Raw genomic sequence first — 24,204 nt, forward strand, 5'->3', positions numbered from 1 at the left:
CAAATCCTAGAAAGTTAATACCAAACAAATTGTGGAAGTAGGTTAGAAATAGCAATTCAAGTGACTAGTTTTGGTGTTTTATTTGATGAATGAGAGGGTAAAACGCTCTGAGCCCGCTCAGCAAACACGCAGTTTCTTGCTCTGTAGTTCCTTTTCCATCCATCGCGCGTTGTGCCTGTCAGCGGAGTTTATTTCGGGCTCGGTTCCCTCCCCGTTACGCACAGTAGTAACCGGCTCTGCAAACAGCGAAGCTGGACTCGGGCCCTTAGGGCTCCGGCGCAGAAATTAGCAACCGAGGGCCGTTGTAGGTCGGGGGTTCCCACCCTCTCCCCCGGGACGCTGCCGTAGCTGTCCCGCTTCCCGCGGTTCCGCGTCGCCCTGCTCTCGCAGCGGATCTCCCCTTCAACGGGGCACCGAGGCGGGCAGCGTGCGGAGCCGCCCCTTGGCTGCTGGACCCCGCGCTGCCCATCACCGCGGCTCTCCGCCGGGCAGCGCGGAGGGGACGCGGGGCGGGGAAAGAAGCCGACCCCCGCACGCAGCGCAACGACTCCGCGCACGGCCCCGATCCGTTCCGCGGTGAACGGGGCAACCGGCCGCCCCGAGCAGCCGCCCCCACACGGCGGGTTCCGCCGGGGCGGGGGCTCCGCGGGGCGCGCGACCCCCTACGCGCCAACTTTTTTTTTTTTTTTCCTCCCTCCCCCCCCCCGCCTTTCCCTGCCGCGCGCCGCCGAGCTCCCCTTTTCCCGGCGGGCGCTCGTTTTGAATGAATGACCTCACCCGCGCCGACCAACCGCCGCGCGGTCGTGCTTAATATTCATGAGGCGCCGCGCCAATAAGCGGGCGAGGAGGTTGTTTTAAACGGCAGAGCCCCGCAGCCAATCAGGCCGCTCTCGTAGGCAGCCAACGCGAGGCTGAGTCGCGCCGAGCCCCGCGTCGTGCCCTGCGCTCCAGCTCCTGTCCACACTACCGCGAACAATACAGGTACGTGCAGCCCCGCCGCAACTTTTCGGGGGGCGGCTGCCCCCTGCCCGCCCCGCCACCGCCCCGCCCTGCCCCCGCGTCTTCGTCTTTCTGCTCTGCCTGCCCCGGGCTTTTTTTTTTTAATTATTATTATTTTTTTTTTGTTTTCCGTTCCTTCCTTCCTCCGAGTTTTTTTTTTTTTAAATTTAAAAAAAAAAAAAATCGGAAAAATCACCCAAAACTTTCTTCGCTCCTCGCAAGGGGATCGGCGGTGCCGGGGCAGATGCTGCGCGCAGCTGGCGGGGCGGCGGGCGAGGCGCAGTGTTTGTCCCCCGTCCTCTTCCCCTGCCCCGCCGGGAGCTCCCCCCGGGGCGGAGGGGCTACCTGTCCCCGGTGCAGCCCGGTTTCTCCGCGCCGGGCTCCCGTACCGCCGAGAGTAATATGGCTGGTGCAGCAACTACACCGGGACTAACTCCTCTTCTCCCCCGCATGGGCAGGGATTTTTCTCTGCCGCCTCCTAATGTCGCACGGCAAAACGCGCGGCGCCCGCGGCTTTTATTTGCCCCCTTCCCCCGGGTGGGCTCGGTGGGGCTGGCGGCGGTGGGAAAGTTGTTGGCCGTGCGCAATGCCGTGCCCGCTGTTTATTCTGCATTAATATGGCTGTCGCTTTAGCATCTGACAGGGATAAACCCTGCGCGCTGCGCCCGTCTGTCCCGGCGAAGCAGTTTTTTTCTCGCCGCCGCCGCCTCCAAACTCCCCCGATCCCTTCGCCTCTGCCTCCGCCGCTCTTCCCCTGCCCGGGAAGGTGTCTCCGGCGGGGCTGCGCCCGCGGCGGGGCCCCGCATCGCCTCTTCCCCGCGCCGCGCCGCCCGTGCTGTGGGCATTAATATGGCTGGCGCTGGAGAGCCCCGGCGAAGGGAAGAAAGACGTGTAAGCGGCATAGGGATGGGGAGGGGGGTCGCGGCGGGGGAAATCTCCTTCCCGGCGCCCCGCAGGGGGCTCAAACCTTTCGCTTTCGCCCCGGCTCCTCTCTCCCCACCGCCCCGCGCCCTCGGCCGGGCGCCGGGGGGCCGCCCCGGGGCTTTCCGCACTCTTTTTCTGGCGGCGCGGAGGAGCGTAGCGGCGGCGATAATGGCTGCACGGGAGCCTTTGTTAGAGAGCGCTGCGCTAGGCAGGGGCCGGAGGGGGGGGGCGCCTCCCGCCCGCGCCCCGGCCCCGCCGCCCCCGCCGCCCGGTGGGGGGCCGAGCGGGGAGCCCCTTCTCGGCGGGGGCGGCGTTTTGGCGGGGCCGGCGGCCGGGGGCGGCGGGCGCGGGGGGCCGAGCGCGGCGGAGGGGGAGCGCGGCTTTGTTCGGCGGCGCGGCGGCGGCGCTGGGAGAAGCCATCTTAGCGAGCGGGGCCGGCCCTGGGCGCGGAGCGCGGCCGCCGCCGCCGCCGCTCCCGCTGCCGTTCGCACCGGCCGCCCGGGGCCGGGCCGGCGCCCCCGGCCGCCGCCCGGCCCCCCCGGCGCCCACCGCCCGCCGCCCCGCCGCATTTCAGGGGCACTTTCTTTCATCAGGAGGCATTTCACAAAATGGAAGATGAATTATTGGCGTCTGGCGGAGCCGCCGCTGCCCCCTCCGCCCGCCGGCCCCGGCCCCGCCGCAGGTGCCCGCGCCCCGCGCCGCGGAGCCCGGCCGCCGCGGTGACCTTGGGGGGGGGAGAAGATGGCGGGAGGGGAGCGGAGCGGAGGCCAGGCCGGCCGCGGCGGGCCGCTCGCCCCCAACTTCGGGAGCAGGGGGCGGCCCCGGCCCCGCTCCGCGCCCCGGCCTGGCCGCTTTATCCCCGATTTACGCGGGTTTTCCTCGCCCTGCGGAGCGCTCTCGGGGCGGCAGCGGGAATCCCGCCGAGCTCCGGGAGCGGCCGGGGCGGGAGAGGGCAGCTTAAAGCCACTTTTGCTGCACACGGGGTGGTGGTGGTGGGGTGTTAATGGGTGCAATTAAATATTAATGTCGTGCCAATAAAAATTAAATTTTCAGACGCTTGAGAAGCTGTAAATAGGAAATATTGCTGCGGGATTTTTTTTTTTTTGAGGCCAAAAAAAAAAAATATGCGGAAGAGGGGTAAAGAAATACAGCCCAAAAGTTAGCATCGTCCTCTCGGTGACTTGCTAATCACATCTTTGCACTGACCACTACGCCTCTGAACATGTCACTTGGTGGAGCAAGCGCTGCTCACCTCACGGAGCTCCGTGCATCCTATTGTGTTTAAAACTAGCCTTTATCTGCACCCCTTCTTCTATGTAAAAGGTTATTGCACTTTTACGGGGCGGGGGGGGGGGGATAATCTGTCCTGCCTTCCTACCTGGACAGCAGCTGCTAACATCTGACCTCCAGCTACTAAAGGGCTACGCCATAGCCTGGCACTGTGTGTGCCACTCAAGCCCCAGTGTGGTAGCCAACTAAAACAAAATATTTTATATTAGTTCATATATAACTCTTAATAGGCAGGAGTATGTGTATTTAATAGCCTGTCTCTGCGCTTTGGACATGATGTAAATATATATCAATGCGAAACTTAAATCCAGCGACCAGTTTCACTTGGCTCAAGTCTGCAACCCAAGTGTCAAGGAAGAATAATTTAAGTCTCTCTGTTGGGGATGGTAGGAGGTGTTGGGGGAAAGAAAGGAAGGTGTTACTGATGGGACATCACTTCAGGGTATGGTGGTGTGTGTGTATAAACATATGCACACCGTATATGTATACAAACATACGTATGCACATTCACCCATATATGTATTCATGTGTTATTTTTTTTCCCTTTTTCCCTCTTCCCTACAGAGTCAAGATGGCTAAAGGTGATCCGAAGAAGCCCAAGGGCAAAATGTCTGCCTATGCCTTCTTTGTGCAGACGTGCCGTGAGGAACATAAGAAAAAGAACCCAGAGGTTCCAGTCAACTTTGCAGAGTTTTCCAAGAAGTGCTCGGAGAGGTGGAAGGTACCTTACTTTGTGACTTCCCGAAGGGATAACTTCTTACGGTACCTGCTAGGATGATGTGCGTGTGTCTGAACATGAAGGGAGCCAGTGCTGTTTTGGTCTGCGTCCCGTTCTTGGCAAGGCGTCCCGGTCACTGATAGGGTGCTGCTGACTCCTGTAGTGATCGCGAAGGCTTCAGCCTGGTGTATCTGCCCGTGTAGGTGCTTCCACTATAGCCTGGCCTTTTTTGCCTGTTCCCAAGCAGCGCCCTTCAGCAGCCGCCTCCCTCCAGGCCTGTGTCCTCGAGGAGGACTTGCTGTGCTTGTCCTGTTCCTGGTGCTTCCCTCTTGCTGACTGTGCCAGCTGTGACTGCAGTCCCCGGTACAGGACCTTCGTCCCCACGGTGGTCCTGTTAGAAAACAAACAAATTCTGAAACTCCTCTATCGAGTCAGTATTTGTTGGCTTGTTTACTTAAGTTTGCCAGCTATTGAACAGTTGGGTAATCACTGGTTCGGTGTCTTGTTTTCTGGTTTTTTAGACCATGTCAAGCAAGGAGAAGGCTAAGTTTGATGAAATGGCAAAGGCTGACAAGGTACGATATGATAGAGAAATGAAGGACTATGGACCAGCTAAGGGTGGCAAGAAGAAGAAGGACCCCAATGCCCCAAAACGACCACCGTAAGTAACTTTGAGGCATAAATGCACAAATGTTTTGGTTTGGTTTTGTGCTCTGTAACGCAGCTAAGTTTCCGGGAAGGAAGTAGATGGGGCATGCTGTTGGTGTGGCAGCATTGGTAGTACTCATGGTTTACTGATACTGTCTTGGAAACCTTCTAGGCAGGTTGTAAGCTTGAGCGCTAACAGGAATTGTCAGTACTTGGTACCCTTAAACTTATGGTGGCGGAAGACGTGGAAATGACTGGGTCACAGTGAGACTTGTGTATCTGAGATGAAATTGGGTGGTGGAGGGAGACAACATTTAATTAAGAACAGCATTGGGTGAAGGCTGCAGGTCTGGGCCTCAGTAAAATCAAGACATGTTTGGGTTTGTCTTTTGTTGTTTGTTTTTTTAAGTAAAAAAAAGTGTTCCTACTCAGCATGTGAGTGTGTGTGGATGTTGTGGGTGAGGAATGGGCTGTTCCCCAGGCATGTTGCTGTGGTGCTGACTGTCCTCTGGTGCTTCTCCCCAAGGTCTGGCTTCTTCCTCTTCTGTTCAGAGTTCCGCCCCAAGATCAAATCCACAAACCCTGGCATATCCATCGGGGATGTAGCAAAGAAACTGGGTGAAATGTGGAACAACCTCAGTGATGGTGAAAAGCAGCCTTATAATAATAAGGCAGCTAAACTGAAGGAGAAGTACGAGAAGGTAAGGCTGGTTTTCACTTGTGCCTCTTCCGTACCGGCTCTTACGTTGATGTGTCTCTGTAACATAGACCCAGCTAAGGTGGCCCTAGAGCGGTGAGCATCTCTAGCTTACAGACCTGGTCTCTTTGCACTGTGTGCTACGTAGCTGAACTCTGCGTATGTTGGGACAGAGTAGGTTAAAGAGCGGCAGGTGGATTCCAGCGAGGAGGGAGAGCTTTCCCCCAGTGATGCGCAGCAGCGGCTGCTCGTGTTGCCCCAGCAAAGGGTTTGCTGTGCTGTTCAAGGAGCTTTGTCCCGTTAGCAGGAAGCTTCTAAGAGAGGCTGGGTTTTCTTCTCCTCCTCAAGGAAATAACCATGAGTGCAGGGTTCAAGACCTCCGTCGTCCGGAGGCAGTTGAGGATGTGTAGGTGTCTGCGTACCTGTGTGCTATAAAGCTGGCTGTCCCCCCTTTTGGGGGTGCAGCCGTGGAAGGCCAGTCCCTTTACGTTAACGCCCGCTGCTGTACAAATGCTGTATGTGTTTGCTGCGTAGAGCAAATTAAGACATCCCCTTGACTTTGCAGGATGTTGCAGACTACAAGTCTAAAGGAAAGTTTGATGGCGCAAAGGGAGCAGCAACCAAAGCTGCTCGGAAAAAGGTAGAGGAAGAAGACGAAGAGGAGGAGGAGGATGAAGAAGAGGAGGATGAAGATGATGATGATGAATAAAACTGTACAATACTTGTCTCCATGTGAATACCATAGAGTAGGGGAAACACCATAAACGAAGCACCTCTTATTTGAGATGGTGTCTCTTGCCCTTATTAGGCTTAATTAAAAAAAAAAAAAATTGGATTCCGATCGCGTTGTAGTTTCTAAAAGTGCTCTAGAAATTGTAACTGGTTTACATGAAGTGGCCATGGGTGTAGTGAGCACCCTGAAACTGTATCAAAGTTGTACATATTTCCAAACATTTTTAAAATGAAAAGGCGCTCTAGTGTTCTCCTAACTCTGTGCACTTTGCTGTTGGTGTAACAAAGCATTTAAAAATGTTTCAAGCATTTTTTTAATTTGTAAGGTGGTGTTACTATATGGTTATTGGCTAGAAAATCCTGGGTTATAAACTGTACATATCTATAGTTTGTAAAAACTAGACAGATTCTTGTGGTACATGCTTAGAGTTATGATGCCTTAGAGGAGCAGTGATTACTTGGAAAGGCTGTACGTTCCCCGGGGTGCCATGGCCCAAAGCATGCACTGTGAGGGTAGATCTATTTACACTACAGTGGGCGTCCATTTAGCTTAAAGTTGTCTTTCTGTATATAGTGAAATAGCATTCTGCTGCCATTCTTAGTTGTGGAAGGGGGTTCAGCTGGCATGAGAAGTGTATGGATTTTTTTAGTTAAGTGCGGTAGTTTTTAAACTGAAACTGTAGACATCTCTTCATCGTCAACTAAGTGAAGAGCCAGTGCAGCAACTGAAGTTCAAAAACACTCTGTACTTAAACGAATTTGCAACGTTCTGTTTTTTTTGTATGTTTAGAATGCTGAAATGTTTTTGAAGCAAAATAAACAGTATTACATTTTTAAAACTGTTCTTGACAACACTCTAAATTTCTGGTTTAAAAGGATCTTAACAACAGCAAGAGGTTCATTTTGAAGTCTGTGGCATCCCTCAGGGCTGGTGACTTAGGAAACATTCTGACTCAAGGATTAAAAATAAAAAAATAAAAAAATAAATGGTGGCCAGCCAAAACTGGCTGAATTGAAAGAGATGGCTGCTTCAGCTAATATGCAATCGTAACTGTTTATGGCTGAGTGGCATAAGATGCTATGCAAGTTTGAACTTTATTACTTGAACTTGGGAGCCTAAATGAACATTCATGACGTAATTGTTTGTTTGTGTGTGTATATAGCAGCATTCAGAGATGCAGAGAAAGGTAGGTGGCTAGGAATGAGGCTGACACCATGGAATAAGTATAAAAGCATAGTTTGGATTTTTTTTTTCAGTTGTGTTGGGTAAATTTATAGCCCAAATGCATTGCTGTACATATTAAAATGTGCCTTTTTTGTCCTGTGTTAAACTGTTTCAGACTTGTGGTTTTTTCTAGCATCTTGATTCGTGGCAGGAGCCAGGCGCCTAGTCTAACTCCCTGCTGAAGTAGGAGCGTGGCGCAGGTACTTAGTCCGTGTCCTTCCTCTAATGATGCAAGTTTTAATAGGAATTGGGTGCGGTGAGGTGGGTTGGGGGAGCGATGCAGGTCTCTTTTTTTTTTTTTTTTTTTTTTTTTTTTTTCCCCCCTTCGACCAGCTGGCCCCGTCGCTGTCTTGCCGTCTTTCCAAATCCAAGCTGTGGGGGTGTTTTGCAGCCCTCGGAAGGGAAAGGCAATACCTGATCTCTAGCTGGCGACTCTAACCTCGTTTTTCCTTAGCATGGAAACTGCACAGACTGGGAAAACTATGGCACCCCCTCGCTACCCTTGCATTCCTTCCTTGTGCTGGCAGCAGTTAGCAGCCGGCGTTCGCTTGGCAGCCAGGAGGAGATGGGGGGTGAGGATACTTGCATTAATAGCAGGTCAAAGTTGCGGGCTGCTGCGTGCAGCGGGCTTAAGAGGACAGGGTAATTGTTAGTGTCAACTGTGGGTACGGGCTGCTGCCACCCCTTCCTTTGAGCCAAACTGCAGATTAATGAGGGGCCGGGCTTATGGGGAGTAACTGCTTCTAATGTGGATAAAACTGCTTTGTTGCCTAATTGGTTAGCACATCTGGCTTCCCGTGACTTCTCAACACCCATGGTACCTTGGCAAAACAGTCTGATTTAGTGTTGGGACGGACTAGGACCTAAAAGCAAAACTGAGCAACACTTGGTTTCGGATGAAACAAGCTAATAAACTTTTATGAAATGTAACAACTTTTTTTAAGGCTAAGTTACAGTTGGATCACTTAGAAATAATTCTATAATTGCTTAATTGTGGCAATTCTTAGTGTCTTTAATGCACAAAAACCAGTATGAAATTTGCCCCCATTTTATGGGAAGTGGCATTTTAAAAGCCTTGATAAAGCTGCATCTGGAAAAGAAATAGGTACCTCTGTATTTGCTACCCTTTCTGCACATCTTCTGGTGCAAAGGAGAAGACAACTGGAGATTCCAGCACGTGGAAATTTGATGGGGAAGTGGTGGAGCAGAAGAGAAAAGCAGTGGCATCGTTTCAGGAGCTGTAATACTGTTTCTATTGTCTAGTTGGCAAAATCTCCCCTTAGCCACATATGGGAATTAGTGTAGATCACTGCTGTGTAAATCGAGCTTGGCTTTGAATTAACTGCTAGTGAGCTGAGCCCCTATTGATAGTATTAGCAAATAAGAACTAGACCTGACACCTCTTTGTCTTCGTTATATTGGAAATCTATCGAGTTGCAGGGCTTGATTAAGGTCTTGGACCTTACGGTGCACTACCTATTCCTGCTCTGCAAATTTCTAAAATATGGCATGCCTCGGGGATGCTGTTCAATACAATGCTAGTGCGGGGCTCCGGGGACTCAAATTTGGCTATTACAGATGCGGTGATGATGTTTCTTTCCCCCAATACTCTGCCATGGATAAATACCATAGTGTGAATGTATATAAATAACATGATTTCCCCACTGCTGCTACTGGTTTTTGTGTTTGGAGATGTCATCTCAGGCATTGGTTTCACCCAGCTTTTTTGATAGAACATCCTCCAAGTGCTCTTTCTCTCTGCTTTGAAATGCTTGTGGTGTTTCAGAGCAGACATTTCTGCTTTGGGCTGCTGTACAGCTAAAACTTCTAGTTTGACTTTAGTCCCAAGCCAAGCAGACTAAAGATGTCTCTTATTAAGCCCGTTAATATGTAGAGAAGGGTAATGATAAATTTGGGGAGAGGGAGGGATGAACAGAGAGGCTTGTCCCTGCACGAATTTGACAGAGCTGACTGCGAGACTGCTTGTGTTCCCAAAATACAATTTGTTGCACCCCCCTGTGCAAGGTGAAGGCGTGCTCTGAGGACCAGGGGCTCGGTTAAGAAGGGACGGTGCTGCTGCTGCAGCTCTCAAAGCTGCTCTGGGGAGGCAGGAGGTGGCTCGACTGGGTGGGGTGGTCCCTCCAGATGCCTAAAACAGTGACGGAGGTGGGAAGAGCTTTTGCTCAAGGGAAAATATCTGCTGGTGCTGCTGTGGGGCAGAGATGGGCAGAGGCAGGGGGGATGCTGCCCCACATCCTGCAGGTCATTTCCCATGCTTGGTACCATTTGATTTGCACTCGGGACTATACGGAGCCTTGAGAACACGGTCGCTACCAAAATACACTGCATCCCTCTGAAATCTGAACCAGCTGGGGGGCGATGGGATGAACGGGGCTGCCGAGCTGCTCTGTGCAGGCCAGAGCCTGCCTCTGCCGAAATGAGCCTGGCAGCCTATTAGCACGACCGAGGAGGCAGAGGAGTGATGATCTCCTGCTGCTCTGTAGCCTATACATTTCTAAATTCAGTTGAAACGTGATAAATATTTGGTGTGAGCTGAACATGAGCCCTTAGACTAGGGGGGGGGCTCCAGGGGAGGGACTGCATCGGGGAAGCCCCATCGCAGGTGCAGGGTTAGTCACAAGGAAAACTGTGCTGCAGGATGGTTTCCTACCGCTCCTGTCGGTATCCTAATGCATCTGTGGGGAAGCAGTGCATTAATTTTTCTGTAATAAAATTAATTAAAAATCCTAGTCCAAATACATATTGAATCAATTAGCAGTGAACGGTGCAGCTCTAACAGAGGTCCATAGGAAGGTGAGAGTCTGCTTTGGGGATCATACTGGGGATGCAGGCAGAGTTGAAATACCTCTCTTATCTGCTCCCTTTGACCGGCTGATTTTTATATAGTTTTATTCACTCCTAATAAACTCTGCAGGAACAGCAGCGAGGTGCGAGGGCTTTTGTTGGCTCTGGCTCAGGCGGTGGCAGGTGAATGGCTTTTCGCTTCCAGCCTCCAGCACAATTCTGGCAGCTGCCTCGAGTTTATGTTTTCCCTCTGCTCAGGCTGCTCCATGGGCAGAGAAACATCCCCCAAGTCAGTCCGTTTCTGCTGAGGGTTTTGGGAAGCAGGGCTTGGACCAGGAGAAGCATCTGGGATGGGACCTCCCCGCTGGCTGTGCTGGGGTGAGAGCAGGACGCTGCATTTACGGCCACGCTGCGTTCGCTTTCTGACAAGCCTGGGCTCACTCTCCTCTAAGAGAGAACGGGAGGAATGGTGACAAGTGACATATTTATTTTTTTTCTGCTAGGGCTGCACCAGATTTTAATGCAATAAACTGAATTGCAAATTGCGGCTGCGCTGCAAAACAAAGTGTGCTGGAGACCTGTTACCAATCAGTTGCTCTCTAAGCATGTTTCAGCTTGTGGTGGAGAAGGGACCGAATAACCAGCATGCCTGATGGGGGGTTTCGTGCCCTACGAGGTGTCTTCATCCCTTTTTGGCAGGCTGGGCTCCGGTGGGAGCACGGTGTGCACCTGCCCCTGCTCGGGCAACATTTGGCAATGCGTGTTCAAAGCGCTCTGCAAACATCTCATCTTTCTGGTAGGTCTGGTACGTACATGTTAAAGCAGGATGTGGATGAGGGGTGGCTCCTTCTGTGTGCTAATGATCTTGATTGGAGTTGTCCGCTGCTAAGAGCTCTTCCCTGAGTGCCCTCCTGCACCTGGATCCCTAAATTAGGCAGGAGGAAGCAGCCACAGCCTTGCTTGGGCTGACGGCTATGTCTCCTGGGTGGTGAGTACCTCCTTCCCTTGTTCCTGGACGTGGCATGGCCTCGCAGAAATGCCTGTGAAGTAGTTAAACCAGGGTTAATCCTTCTGTTAAGCTGGAGCAGAGATGGCAAGTGACGTCCCCAGGGCTGGGGAGGCTGGGTGTTGTGTGGAGCAGCAATCTGGTGCTGTGGTGGGGTTAAGACCTTTGCAGGCTGGGATAGATAAAAACAAATCTTTGTCTGGTTGATGTTGGGAGATGAAAATGCATTAACTGTGGTAAGGGGATGCCTGTCCTGTAACTGTGTCCCATGCCATGGTTGATGTCACGCCTTGGCTGAATCCAGCAGTTGGGAAAACCGCAGCTGGGAACCAAGCCTTGCTGTGGGACTGGGCATTTTGATGGTGTTTGTGGTTGACTTTCGAGCCCCTGAAGTGCAGAGTACTGCTGCTCTGCCCCTGTACCTGCCACCTCGTCTTGCTTCTGGCTGGGCGCTCCCCGACGAGATACCCAAGGAGCATTCCCTGTGCACGCTGCTGTAGCCAAGCCTGTGCAAGGAGAGTGGCAGGTAGGATGCTATGAGTGATCGAGTTGCTTTTTCTTCCCAGCCCCTCCCCTTGTGAAGCTCCCTCGGGTATTTCAAGTCAGAAAAAAATGCTCTTTTTAAAAATATTGATCAAACACGGCCTGGCTTTGTTGTTGTACGAGCTTATTACTTGTAAGTGTTTTTAACTGCTTCTTTGTGAAGCTTAAGATTTGCTTTATGTTAGTTTAGAAAATTAATACGTTTAGAAGGGTGAAGTGGTTGGAGGGATTGCTTGAGACAAATGCCTCTTGCTTGCTGCTAATTACTGTGTGATTGTTCTTTTACTATGTGTTACCTGGGATGTACCAGCAATAATTCATGGTCTTGCAAAAGAAGCTCGAGAAAGGTAGAAGCAGGGGCAATTTGGTCTCATTTCCTAAAAAATATGTTGGTCAAGTTTTGTTCTCTTTAGCTTTAGAGCTCAGGCTGGGGATCTTCCCTGGGCTTGGCTTCTGCAGTTGTTTAAGGTATTGCTACCTGCAGCTCCTGGTGAAGGTCACTCCCCTGTAGCAGAGAGAGCAAAAGGAAACGTGCACTGGGTCTTCTGTTGCTTTATTTCATTGCTTCGTCTAGTAACAATTTTTGCAAGCTGCTGGGAGGTTTTTCAAACCAAGCTTAAAGATCAAGGTGTCAGTAAAAGTCTTAAAGAGAGCCCTTTCTCCCAAGGGCTTGTCTGAATGCGGAATAAAACTTGACCAAACCGTGTTAAACTGTCTAATTAAAGATCTCTCACTCCTCACTGTTGCTCGTGTTTCATTCGTTGGTGATTCCCCAACTGGAGAGACTTGTCCAGCAAAAAAATCAGCTAGACCAGACCTGGTATTTTGAACTGTGAGGGCGATTTTCAAAAAGCCTTTGATGGTTTTGAACATAGGAGGACCTGGCCCTGTTTGCTTTCTACCATTCCCCATGTGTTTCTGCAGTATGTCGCTGTCCCCTCTCGGCCGTGGCCTGGGGAGAAAGCGAAGGTGTCTCCTGTACAGGCTCAGCCCTTTGCCTTCTCCATTAACATGTGATTACTCATCTGTGGGGAGCACCAAGAAATACTCCTGCAGGCCCAGGGAAGGTTGCCCTTGACGCTCCTTATTTACTGGAAGGTGACATCTTAAAAAGCCAACTGTCCAACAGCGGTTCAGGCTGATCTTTCCAAGCATGAAGTGGAAAGAAGCCCCCAAATCTCTTCTCTCTGTTCCACCCCAAGCCCTCTAAATAAATTGCCCTACAAAGCTTACTTCCAGGTGCACAGATCTCTCAGCTTTTAAGACCCATTTCTTCATCTGTTTTGTGTCCTCCTCTGCCCAGGAGGTGGGGGCAGCAGGAGGAGGGGACGCCGTGGCCGTGGTCAGCAAATTGGGCCCAACGGCTTATTTGAGGTGATGTAACTTACTCCCAAATTTTGAGAGCCGGCTGGCCTGTGTCTCCCCGCTAGTCAGATGCTTTAGGGGAGATCTTCAGCTGGTGCGGTCTGTCGCTCTGTGCCAGCTCAGACCACCCGCCAGTGCTGTTCCCCTGAGATTTTGTGCTTGTGATGACAGCATCGGGGTGAGGGTGGCAGCTATCGCGACGCACGAGCCGCTGTTGGCTGGGAGCATGCCGGACCGGCCGGTGCACGTGGAGCCGAGCGGTCGTGATGGAGGTGGGAGACGGCAGAGGGATGCAGGTCTCCGGGTCTTGAGCAGACGGCATCCAGCCCGCAGGGTCTCTCTCTGTGTCGAGCACCATATGGTGCTGTATTTCACAGCCGTCCCTGTGAGATAAGGTTCGGCAGCTAGTATAGATGAAAGGGAATGGGTGGTCTCAAACACGTTTGCTGTTGCTTGTGCTGGGGCCTCTCGCGGAGATGGTTGTGGCCGATGGAATACGTTAGGCTGTACCGCGGCCGTGCTGGGTTTCTGTGGCGTGTTGTTGGGCTGGGCTGGGAACACCTTCTCCTGGCCGGGAACAGGAATAGGCTGCTGTGGGGTGAGATAAGGTGTTAATTAACGTGTGGACAGGAAGCGCCTTCGTATATATTCTCATCCTGCTAAGCGTGTGTTTCCTTCCCTTCAGAGGGGCACTGGTAGGGTCTCTTCCCCGTTTACCCCCTTCCAGGCCGTGCTCAGGCACTGGCTCTCGCAGGAGGTGGTGGGGAGTGCGGTGCAGAGCTGCCAGGTGACGGCCTCTCCCGAAGCAGAGCTGCAAAGCTCCGCAGGCTGGAGCGGGGTCGCCTCCAGCCCCGCAGTGCAAGGGGAGAGCCGTCCTCTTGCAGCGGATGCGGGTGCTCGGGCAGCCCCAAGGGGGGGTCTGTGGGGGCAGCCCCCCCCTGACGAGGGCTCAGGGTGCCCGTGGTGGGAGAGGGGATCCTGCCCGAGGAGCTGCCGGTTTGCTAGAAGCTGCCTCCTAAATATGGGCATGATTATTTTTATTTAGTTATTTGCTTGCTCCAAAATCTTTGCATTTTTCTCTTAATCCTGGAGGAAAATCAGCAGTGCCCTGTGTGCATGTGACATGGCCGCGCACAAACTCCCTTTGTGACTTCTTTCTTTCACGGGGGAGAAACACATTCAGGAAAAAGCAGGGCCCTGACAACAGGAATCAAGTGTTTCTAAATATGGACATCCCTTTTTGGACTAAAAAGTCTTTTTTGTACCATGCATATTTCCCCTGTTAATCATTTCCTTTTGTTCCTCGCAAACTTTGGTCCTCCAATGTTATAGAAGGAATTACAGCCTCTCTGTTTGTAAACTTTGCTTTATGATACGTGAACTGGCTTGTATGTTAGATGAGTTTGCTGGGTTTTCTTTTTAATGCAGTAGGAAAGGCCAGTTACCTACCCGTGACTTTTCCTTTTTTTTAAAAACCCAATCATATTTCACCTCAGCCCGTCTCAAAATATTGGGGATTTTACAGGCCATTGAGCTTTGCCTGGTCCTATTCCCTGCTTTTGTGTTACACTAATTGGCTTGATAACGAAGGGCCTGGGCTCTGTAAAGTGCTTCTCCTCCAAGGTGAAATGTGAGATGCAGGGGGGAAATATTCAGATGTTCACTAGCAGTTATGCTCGCTGGATAATCTGAATGCATCAGAAATCAGCTAGAGCTCAGACAAAGTAGGGGATTAGGAGTCTGAGATGGGCGAGCGGCGTGGACATCTGGAAGCCTGCTGTTTAACTTGTCTGCTGGGGTGGGTTGCATCTTCATTATATGGGTTATACGTGCCGAAAATGAACAGCGCGCTGGGATCGGGGTTGCTCTCTGTGGATATATTCTGAAATAACAATTTCTGTTGTTATTTACGGAGCACCCCGCCCTCCCCAGCAGAGCTCTGTACATTCGATGCAAACCCAATCGCCAGCGCGAGCAGCGCAGGAGAAGCTCACCCTCCGAAGCTGGAGGGACGCGCTCGGGTTTTCCGGCACTGCTTGCACACACCACCGCTGCCGGCTGCTTTGAGGGGTCAGGGACAGACGCTGCACGCGCCCGTGGCCGGTGTTCTGCAGGCCCTCCCTTGCGCGGTGCTCCCTGTGGTTTTGGGCAGGTGCAGCTCTGCAGAGCCCGATAGAAAAGCAAATACGTGGGAGAGGAGGAGAGAAACCAAACTTGGGGCTTCTGAACTCTTCCTGTGTGCGGACTCTGGTTCTCCCATAGTTGAGGCCATCGTCACATCATTGGGCTGCTTCTGCCGCTGCAGGTGGCTCTGCCCGTCCAGAGTCGGCTTCACCTGCCCCTCCTGCTGCCCCCAGCCCCTCGCCCTGTCCCGCTGCGGGCATGAGGACGTGGCTTGGGGTGCAAAGCCGTGGGTGGAGTGGGGACAGGTGCGTGGGTCTTCTTTCATCTGATGATGAAATGCGTTGAAAACTGCTTTTGCCTCTTTGAAAACACAATATTGGAGAAGGAATTCCACATATGTTGTGAACAGAAATAGCCAAATAGTGGTTTGTTTTGCTTTTATTTTCCCCCCCAAAGTAATTTCTTTACCAGCCTCTCAGCGTGTGCTCTATTTCTCGTCCTCCATCTCCAGCGCTTTGCTCCTGTTTCCATCCCCTTCCCAGATAACCTTCAATTTTGGCCCCAGCTGTAACCTACTGACATGTGGCTGTGCACAGCTGGAGCCTTGCAGCGGTCCCACCAAACATCCGCTGCTGCCTGAACAGCAGCACGCCTGCCCACGGGTGGGGAACATCGTGTCGAGCAAGCTGGCACCGAGAGGTTTGGGATGGATGCCTTGTCCAGGCGAGCAGTGTAATTCCCACCCGGCCCTGTCTCTGGCGAAGCCAAAGCGAAGCGGTTTAGGGGAAGGTAGAGGGGAGACCTCCAAGCAATAAAATGTATCACCCTAAAGCAGATCCGAGCGCTTGGTGATGCTTTTGTCGTGCTTGGGATGATAAGCAAGGGGATTTTTAACTGAAAAAAATAATGCTGCAGAAGAGAGGCAGGTACCAGGGCAGTGGGGACCCGGGCAGGACGTTAATAACAGGTGGCTGAAGGACACGTGTCAGTCGCTGCCGGACATGATGCTGCAGGGAATTAAAAGCAGGACTGAGGAGCGAGCCCAATGCAGCCATGCGGCAGCGTCCACTGAAAGTGCTGACTCGGTGAAACGTGCCCGTGTTGTGCTAAAGACGTGCAAAATCTAGGGAGAGAAGGAAAGCACCAACTTTCCATTTTCTGTATTTTGTGGGGGATGTTCTTATTAGCTACGCACATGCTCTTTTTGCGGAGACCTGACGGGGGTGCAGAGCTGAGTCCTGATGGATCTGAGTCCTGATGGATACTGGCAGCATTTTTACTTTTTGGGTGCCTTTGTGTCCTGCTGGGGTTGGAACATGATGTCCTTACGTTTTCTCCATGTGAGCTTAGGGAGCCGCTGCTGGGAGCGATTGGTGAGTGCTGGGCGGTGCATGGACACGCAGGTAAAGCGGCTCCTTTGCTCAGTGCCGGTGTACCGGGCAGCCTGCACCTTGGTCTGTGTTAGCAGCAGTTTTGGGCTGGAGAGAAAGAGGTCTGGAGAAGTGGTACAACTCCCCTGGGGTCACCTGTGGGCCCCCTGGATGACAAACCTCTGGAAGCTGGATACAAAATCCTCCTTTTCCTCCCAGGATGGGAGGAGGAGGAGCAGTGCTTTTCTCCTGAACAGCGGGGCCAGAAAAGCATTTGTCTGCTGCGGGGGGAATTCTAGGTTAGGAGACTTGCGTGATTTGATGCGGGCTAAGCACAGTTAAGCATTACGGCCCCAATTCTTGCTCCATTTTAATGTCATTTTTCAGAAGCGCCAGCGGTGCAATGCATTGGAACTTCCCCATGCTGGGGTGAGAACCCCAGGGGCTGCCCCGGGGACTTGGGGGCTTTGGGAGACCCCATTGCAGGGTCAGGGCACGCTGCAGCTCCCCGCTGCCCTTCTGGGCTGCCAAAGCCTTTGCTGTGAGGTAGAGGGGTCCGGGTTTGGGGAGGCAGCCCTGAGCACCAGGTCAATCCTGACGGCTTTGGCGGGGGATGCTCGTGCAAACAGGAGCCGCTGGGAGTTTGCATTCCTTGTCCTCAGCCCCGAAGAAAGCCTAAAGCCTCAGTCAATAATAAGCTTATAAGACAGTAAATCTTGGTAATGAGAAAAACAGAAGACGGCATCTGCTCAACATGATGGTAGTGTGTATGGTCTGGTAAACAGCTACTGCAGCGAGTGGCCTGTTATTGCAGGGGTTACAGCTGAAAAGCCCAATTTCCCCACAGAATCAGCAAGTTTTGCTGTCCCCAGCCCTTCGGAGCAGCTGCTGGAATCCCGCTGAGGCTGAGCACGGGGAGAGGGGTGACCATTGCCCACGAGGGCTGGGTGCTTGCCCACAGGCACGGCAGATCCCACCATGAAACCAGTGGCAAGCTGCCATCATCCTGTGTGCGTGGAGCCCAAGATGGGCAATGGGCCGGGACCGCCACAGGGGTCATCTCCTCTTTCTCCTCCTCTGGTGCCCCCTCCAACGCCTCCTTGCAACGGCCACGCTCGGAGATGTACGTACTTTGGAGGGTGCTCTGTAGCAAATGGGGATTGGGGATAAAAATGGGAAACCAACTGCTGTATCATATTTTCAGAGATGCCCAAATGAGATGAGCTGATGGGCAACAGGCGCCTGGGGATAAATGAGTTGTGCAGGGGGCAGCAGGAAGAGGAAGGTGCTGGATCCTCATCTGGCATCCACTCAGACAAACCTGGTGCCCACGGGGTGGGAGCTAGCGGTGCTCCTGGTCCTGCTCAAACTGTGTGAAGCTGGGTCTGCAAAATGGGGAGGAGGAGGAGGGGAGAGTTCAGAGGAAGGAATCTGCATATGGTGTGTAATGCTTTTATGAATTGGGTCTTTAATAATTTACATTACCAGTTTAATACTTTGAATACAAATTATCTTGCCCATATGCTGTGCTGACAAACATAAAAATGGAGTAATCAAAGCTGTAATAGCACTACAGCAAAAAGACATAAAATGCCACTAGAAGGCTTAGGATAAATTATTGCATGCACACACTAGCTCTATGGCTCCCTGGTGCCAAAGGATGCATTGCAATTTCTTCCTGAGACTTTGCATTTGGGCTTGAGGACTGGTGCAGTATCAGGAGTACTGCTTGAAATTCTGCAAGATGGGCAGCGTTTAACAAAGAGGAGCAAAGAAAAAAGGCTTGGACCTGTTTGATAAACACAGCAATTTAAAATCTGCTCTGGCAGTACATGGGCTGCAAAGAAAATATAACCCTCTTATTTGTAGGGAGCCCCCTTCTTCCTCTAGCAGGGTTATTTGCACGTATTATAAAACTGCAGTGTTGGCTTGCCATCTTCAGGCAGCTGCCACGCACTGCACAGCATCCCTGTGCATCTCTGTCCATCCCTGCACTGGTTGGAGTTGGTGGGTCCAGCCTGGGTGCCGCAAGGGATGCCCAAGGGAGGACGCTCGCTGCAGCCTGGCACCGGGTGACCCAGGCGGTGGGCAGCATCAGTCCAGGGAAAACTTGAGTTTCACCTCATCCCTCTTCATACCTCTGCTTGCTTCCCCTCTAATGCCCGAGCTCCGAGGAGGTGGGAGAGGATGAAACGGCCCCACGCCCTTGGTGCTTCTTTCTGGCAGCCCTTGGGCCGCAGTTTAGGTGCGAGGGAATGGTATGGGTGGGCCTGGGAGCTCACAGATGCTGCGGGCGACTTAGTGGTTTGCTTTCAGCAGCCTGGCGCCTTTTGGTGCGCGTGTGCTGGTATATCGGACAGCCCGAAGGGCATGGGGCTGCGCAGCAAAGCAAGCAGGTTTGCGGAGCGGCGGTGCAAGCTGTGCTCACAGGGAAAAGCTGCTGTTTGTAGATGGCAGTGGACTGTGTATTGTGGCAAAGTCCCTGCTTTTAAATACCAGTCTATTCATTGGCACCGTATTGTAAAGACATCCCCCCTACAAGCTAATCTTTCACAGAAAGAGCTGTTTAAAGCTCACATTTGCATACGCTGAATTTCTCAGCTATCGAGATTTACTCCATGCTGTAATCCATTTTGTGCTTCTAATATGATCAGTGAAAAATGAGGCTTCTTCCCAAATAAATCATCAGCAATGGAGGGAATGGCGCTTTTCCGGAAAGCGTGAGGTTCCGGCAGTAGCAACATCTTTCCCAAAAGGCAGAGGAATCGTGGCGGGCTCATTCCGCACTGCTGCGCTGCCTGAACTCTCCGCCAGTCGCCCCAAGGCCCAAACTCCTTGCACACAACTGAGTTTTTCGTACCTTTGCTGCTCCCAGGATCTGCTGCCCGCTGTCTCCCCGGGACGTGGTGCCAGTGGCTAGGGCGTAGCGCACCCCAAGGGTGCCATCTTCGGGTCATCCTTTAATGCATGTGTGGGTGCGCACACACACACCTCTGTAACGGGCCGAGGGGACCGGAGCGTGTGCCGGTGTCTGGGATCCCGTGTCCCGGTGAGGTGGGGCACCCAGGACTGCAGAAAGAGAGAGCATCCCCTCCTGCCTGCCCTGCCTCTCCCTGTTCTCTACCTTGCTCTGCTCCTCCTGTACCCCAAACCCAGCTCCGTGCCCCCCAAAGCCTGGTTTTGCCTGTGAACAAGGGGTTTTGGAGGAGCCCCAGGTGCTGCAGCCCCGCTCCATCCCCTGCCCCTGGGGAGCAGCCACGTGTCAGAGCATCCCCGGTATTACAGCTGGGCACACTACAGCGCCAAATCCCTTGGTGCAAAGAGGCACCCGGAGCCTCTCCTGCCAGGGGTGATGGGGGCTGCACGGGGGGGGGGCGAAGGGACCTGCACAAGCCAGGATGGGGAGGTGCAGGTGGGCATCCAGCCCCCACTGGAAGAACTTTTCCCATTGCCGGATCTTCTGGAGAATGATGCCCTAACTGAGCCTTTTGCTCTGCAAATAAATTGCATGGATCAAGACCACAATGAGAAATATCACCATCCTCATCCAGAGGGGGATTTTCAGCATAAAAGGCTTTATATGACTCATAAACTATAACATTTATTTCTGCACGCGAGGTAAATATTTCCCCCTCTGAATGTCTAAGCAATGCAATTTTCTTTGAAGCCTCCATTTGTTTAAGTCTGGAGGTGACAATAATTCACCTGTTTTCCCTTCCCGCGATTCCCCAAGCAATGGCGTAAGCCAAAATAGAGCGAACTCAGCTCTGGCTGTTTGTCACTTGTCAGCTCCCTCCCTCAGATATGCTCGGATGAGCTTTGTCCTGGAGTTTACATTCGGGCACCTTCTGATCTCTAGCCGTTGGTAAATGGCCCCACGTTTTCCTGTTTAGCGGAAGAAATACAGCACACCTGTACGCAGCCGCTGCCAGGGCAGGCAGGGAAGAGAGACATAACTTAATTTAAGTCCAGATAAATCATGATTTCACAGCGATCTGCCTGCCACAGACGGTTGAGAGTCCCATCTCCTTGGCACTGTAACAATACTTGTCACTCAACGTCCCAAAGAGACCCGCTCATGGCCAGAGATCATAGATGACTGAGAACATGCCTGGAGTTGTAAACACCATTAATCTCAAGAAAACAAACGCACCCGTGAGCCTGTGTCGGGTGAGGGTGTTCGAAGGCAGCGCGTGCCTCCGCAGAGCGTGGGGTGTCGCGCGGATCCCCAACCTCAGACCTGCCTGGGTCTGTCGCCACCCAAAGCTCCAGCAAACCCAGGGAGGCAAAGCGCTGCCTCTCTTCTTCCCTGGGAGGGCTCGGCTCCCGGCTTTTGAAGGCTGGTAGCCACCCGTGCAGCCCCCAGCCCCTCGCAGGAGGGGGGACCCAGGTAGGGGTTAGCTGCCGTGGGGCGGAGGCGTTGGGGGTGGCCTTAATGCACCCCTGCTTTTGCTGCTTGAGGGAGCTGGCAGAAGGATGCCAGGTGCGGCTCCTGGGTGCTTTCTGCTGGGGAAAGCACCACCGTGAAGCTGTTCAGCTCCCGCCGGGGGCACGGAGAGCCCTGAACGTGGCCCCGTCACTGGTTAAAGATGTCTTGTGTGAGCGCGATGGGCGGATGCGTGCTCAAAGCCTGGCTGTGCCGTTCTCTGGCTGCGTGGCCCTGTGGAGCTGGCAGGCTGCAGCCGGCATTTGCGCTGGGTGCCCCCCCCACCCCTTCCAATGAGCCGAGCTTCTGCTGGAGAGGGGGGCTGTTTTGAGAGGAGTGTTTGAGTTTTGTCTTCAGTTCCTCATCTCGCAGGCAGAGACCCTCAGTGTGGTCAGAAAGCCCCCATCCCGCACCGGCACATCAGGTTTTGGAGAAGCCTCCCAGGGCAGCGCATTTGCAACACGGGAGCCTGACTTTGCTTTCCATCCTTTTTGGTACCCCTGTGTCTTTGCTGGCTTTGCCAGAGTCGCTTCTGGTTTACAGCTGGTGTCACACGAAATCTGAAGCAGGCGCCGCTCCTCCTGCCCCCTGCTCGCCCGCTCCCACGCAGGACACCCCCCTCCATCCCACTCCCCCGGCAGCTCCCAACACTGCTCTCTGGGTCCCTGCCCATCCTTGGGGACGTGTCCATGTCCAAGGCTAAACTCAATAGTAATGGGCACAGGCAGTTTCTTTTTCTGTCTGCCTCTTTCTTTCTGCTTCCCTTTTTTTAAAGGAAACTGAATCCAAGGCTGCTGTGTGGTGATGATGATGTTATTGTTAGTAGTTATTTCTATTTCCATAGCTCCAAGAGGCAGAGAACGGAGTCCCACTGGGTTAAATGCAGCACATGCTATAACAAAAAGATAGTCTGGGTGCCAAACAACTTGCAGTCATCTTCTTAGACGTAAGGAATGTAAAATTAAGATTACTATAGCAACATCTTGCTCACATTGCATACAGATAGGATTTGTTGGTCTTTATATATATGTGTGTGTGTGTGTATATATATATGTAACACACATATACAAACCCTAAATATCTTTGGCAACTCTTTCCATTGTTGGATGCATATTTAGTTTCAAGCTTGCTGTCTGTATCTCAGATGTGTATTGGTCCTCAAGATCTGCATCCAGCTTTCCTTCAGCAAGCCTTGCCTTCTCCTTTGGGCTTTCATGCATCTGTGTGCCAGGCTCGAGCCTCCTCTGCCTGGCGAGAGTGCTCAGCTCCCAGCCAGGAACAGGGACAAACCCTGACGGAGAGGTTCATTCCATCTGTTGGGGCTTTTGTTTTAAATGTATACAACCCTGTTAAACTTCATAACTGCCTTAACACCTCCAAATCTGCTTTCTTCAGATGAAAGTGGAGTGAACCTGCGACATGCAAATCCCTCTTTTCCCATCTCTCTTCTCTCAAGTTACTAGTTTGACTTTAAGAGAAATGTCATATGAGTTATGAACCACAGCTCTCACTTCTCCTCCATGACTGAATAAAACCTGGGCCCAGCAATGTCTGCAGGAAGGGCAGAGCACACCCAGGAGCAGGGAGCTGGGGGAAAGGGAGCAGGAGGATGGATGCACCTACAGTTCAGCATCCCTTAAATTCTCCAGGAAAGCAGCAGAAATTCAAGCACAATTTTCACCTTGTCACAGAGGTAAGTGGAGTTACTGATAAAGAAGAGTTTAATATCGCCAGATCTGAGGAGCTGTCTTTGCTTACCAGCCTACAGGCGGGTAGGAGGGGAAAACCAGGCACCAAACTGTGCTGAAGAGCTCTGCAGGGTACTGCTCTCCGTCAAAGACAGACGTGTCGGAGGGATACCCGTTTCTTGTGAGGAGCGGGAGGAACTTGCGGCTCGTTTGTAACAGCTTTGAGGCTGTGGAGTTGAACGTGCACAGTTGGAGGGCTGGTGGATTTGCTGTTTTGAGACCAGACTGTAACGGAGATCTGAGAACCAAAACTGAAAACGTCTGCTGGCAGGTCTGGATGGAGGAGCTGGAAAGCAGCCTGGAGTTGCCAGCTGCAGATTTCTGGTGCCTCTGACTTAGCAGTATTAAATACAAAGAAAGAAATCAGCAGCAGCTCTGCCTGCAGGGTCTAGTAGGAAAGCGAGGGGGCTGGGGCGAGGTGGGTGAGCAAACCCCACTTTCCAGTGGCTCTGTGGGGAAGACAGAAGTGGAAAGGTGAAGGAAGGATCTGCATGGCATAGAGCGGCCGGCTTTCGAAGCCCACCCAGGCAAACGCAATGGCTTTTCTTCCGACAGAACTGCTCTGTGAGCAGGAATCAATACCCTTCTGCAGAGCCTGCAAAAATGCTGATGGCATAAGTGTGCAGAGCTGATGCCGAGCAGATTTCTGAATGGAGCTATTGAAGAGATGGGCAGGATGGGAGCAAGCACAAGTGATGCTTCACATGTACGTTGGGCGTTGGGGAGGACCTTATGGTGACGCGCTGCGGGTAGGAGGACAGCTGAAGATCATACCAGGCAATGGGCAGCGGGTTGAAGACCAGTGGAAGTTCATGAGCGACAATGTATTAAGCGAACATTGTAATCTGGGCGCTCAGCTTGTTCACTGCCAGCAACAGGCAGGGAAGCTCTTCCCTTGCTGAACCAGCCCTAAACCAGGGCTGACAGGCAGAAGAGGTGTTGCCCCATCCTTCCCTAAAGGGAGGAGTAAAGGTGGGCTCCACAGGGCAGCGGGGGGTGTGAACCTGGCCTGGAAGCAGCCAGCAAGGCTGAAGAAACCATCTCTGAGACCGTTGGTTAAAAGGCACACACACTTTCTCATCCTTTTCTCTGGAATGGGAACCTGTCAGGACAAGGGTCTGTTCACGATGCTCAGCTGAACTTCAACCACCCTGGACTTCCCCGCGTAAGGGCAGTCGCTGTGGGCAGTGTGTGCCAGGTTACGGTTTGGTGTGCAACCTCAGCCCAGAGCCCTGGTCACTCACCCCATGGAAATCCCGTGGGGTTTGCAGGTGTGCCGGAGTGTCCGGTGAAATCAGGGCTTTTGGAAGGAGCATGGCAAGAGGAGGGAATTGTTTCCCTTTCCCCAAAAGATGCCAAGTTTCCCAGCTGCGGGATGCACGCTGCTGGTGTGTACCAGCGTGACAGCCTGAGAAAAGGGAATCTCTTCACTGGGGAAAAAAACTGTGGCTGTGGAGTCAACTCACTGCACCCCCCTGTTAACCCCTGCCGCACCGCCGCTGCGGACAGCTGCACTTCCGCAGGGACAAGCAGGGGCCATGCATTCCCCCCCCCGGCTCCTCGGCACTGCCGTGCCAGCCATCA

General features: G+C 52.6%; 1 protein-coding gene across 1 annotated transcript; it reads left to right on the forward strand.

Annotated features, from left to right (window-relative positions):
• The first annotated feature begins 854 nt into the window (after positions 1-854).
• On the forward strand, positions 855-6,847 carry HMGB3 (high mobility group box 3). The gene is made up of 5 exons (XM_075763473.1): positions 855-981; positions 3,778-3,934; positions 4,453-4,592; positions 5,106-5,280; positions 5,842-6,847. The coding sequence occupies exons 2-5, from the start codon at positions 3,785-3,787 to the stop codon at positions 5,983-5,985; spliced, it is 609 nt and encodes a 202-aa protein (XP_075619588.1). The 5' UTR covers positions 855-981; positions 3,778-3,784; the 3' UTR covers positions 5,986-6,847.
• The last annotated feature ends 17,357 nt before the right edge of the window (positions 6,848-24,204 follow it).

Source organism: Balearica regulorum, chromosome 11 (genome assembly GCF_011004875.1).
Source record: "Balearica regulorum gibbericeps isolate bBalReg1 chromosome 11, bBalReg1.pri, whole genome shotgun sequence".
NCBI lineage: Eukaryota > Metazoa > Chordata > Aves > Gruiformes > Gruidae > Balearica > Balearica regulorum.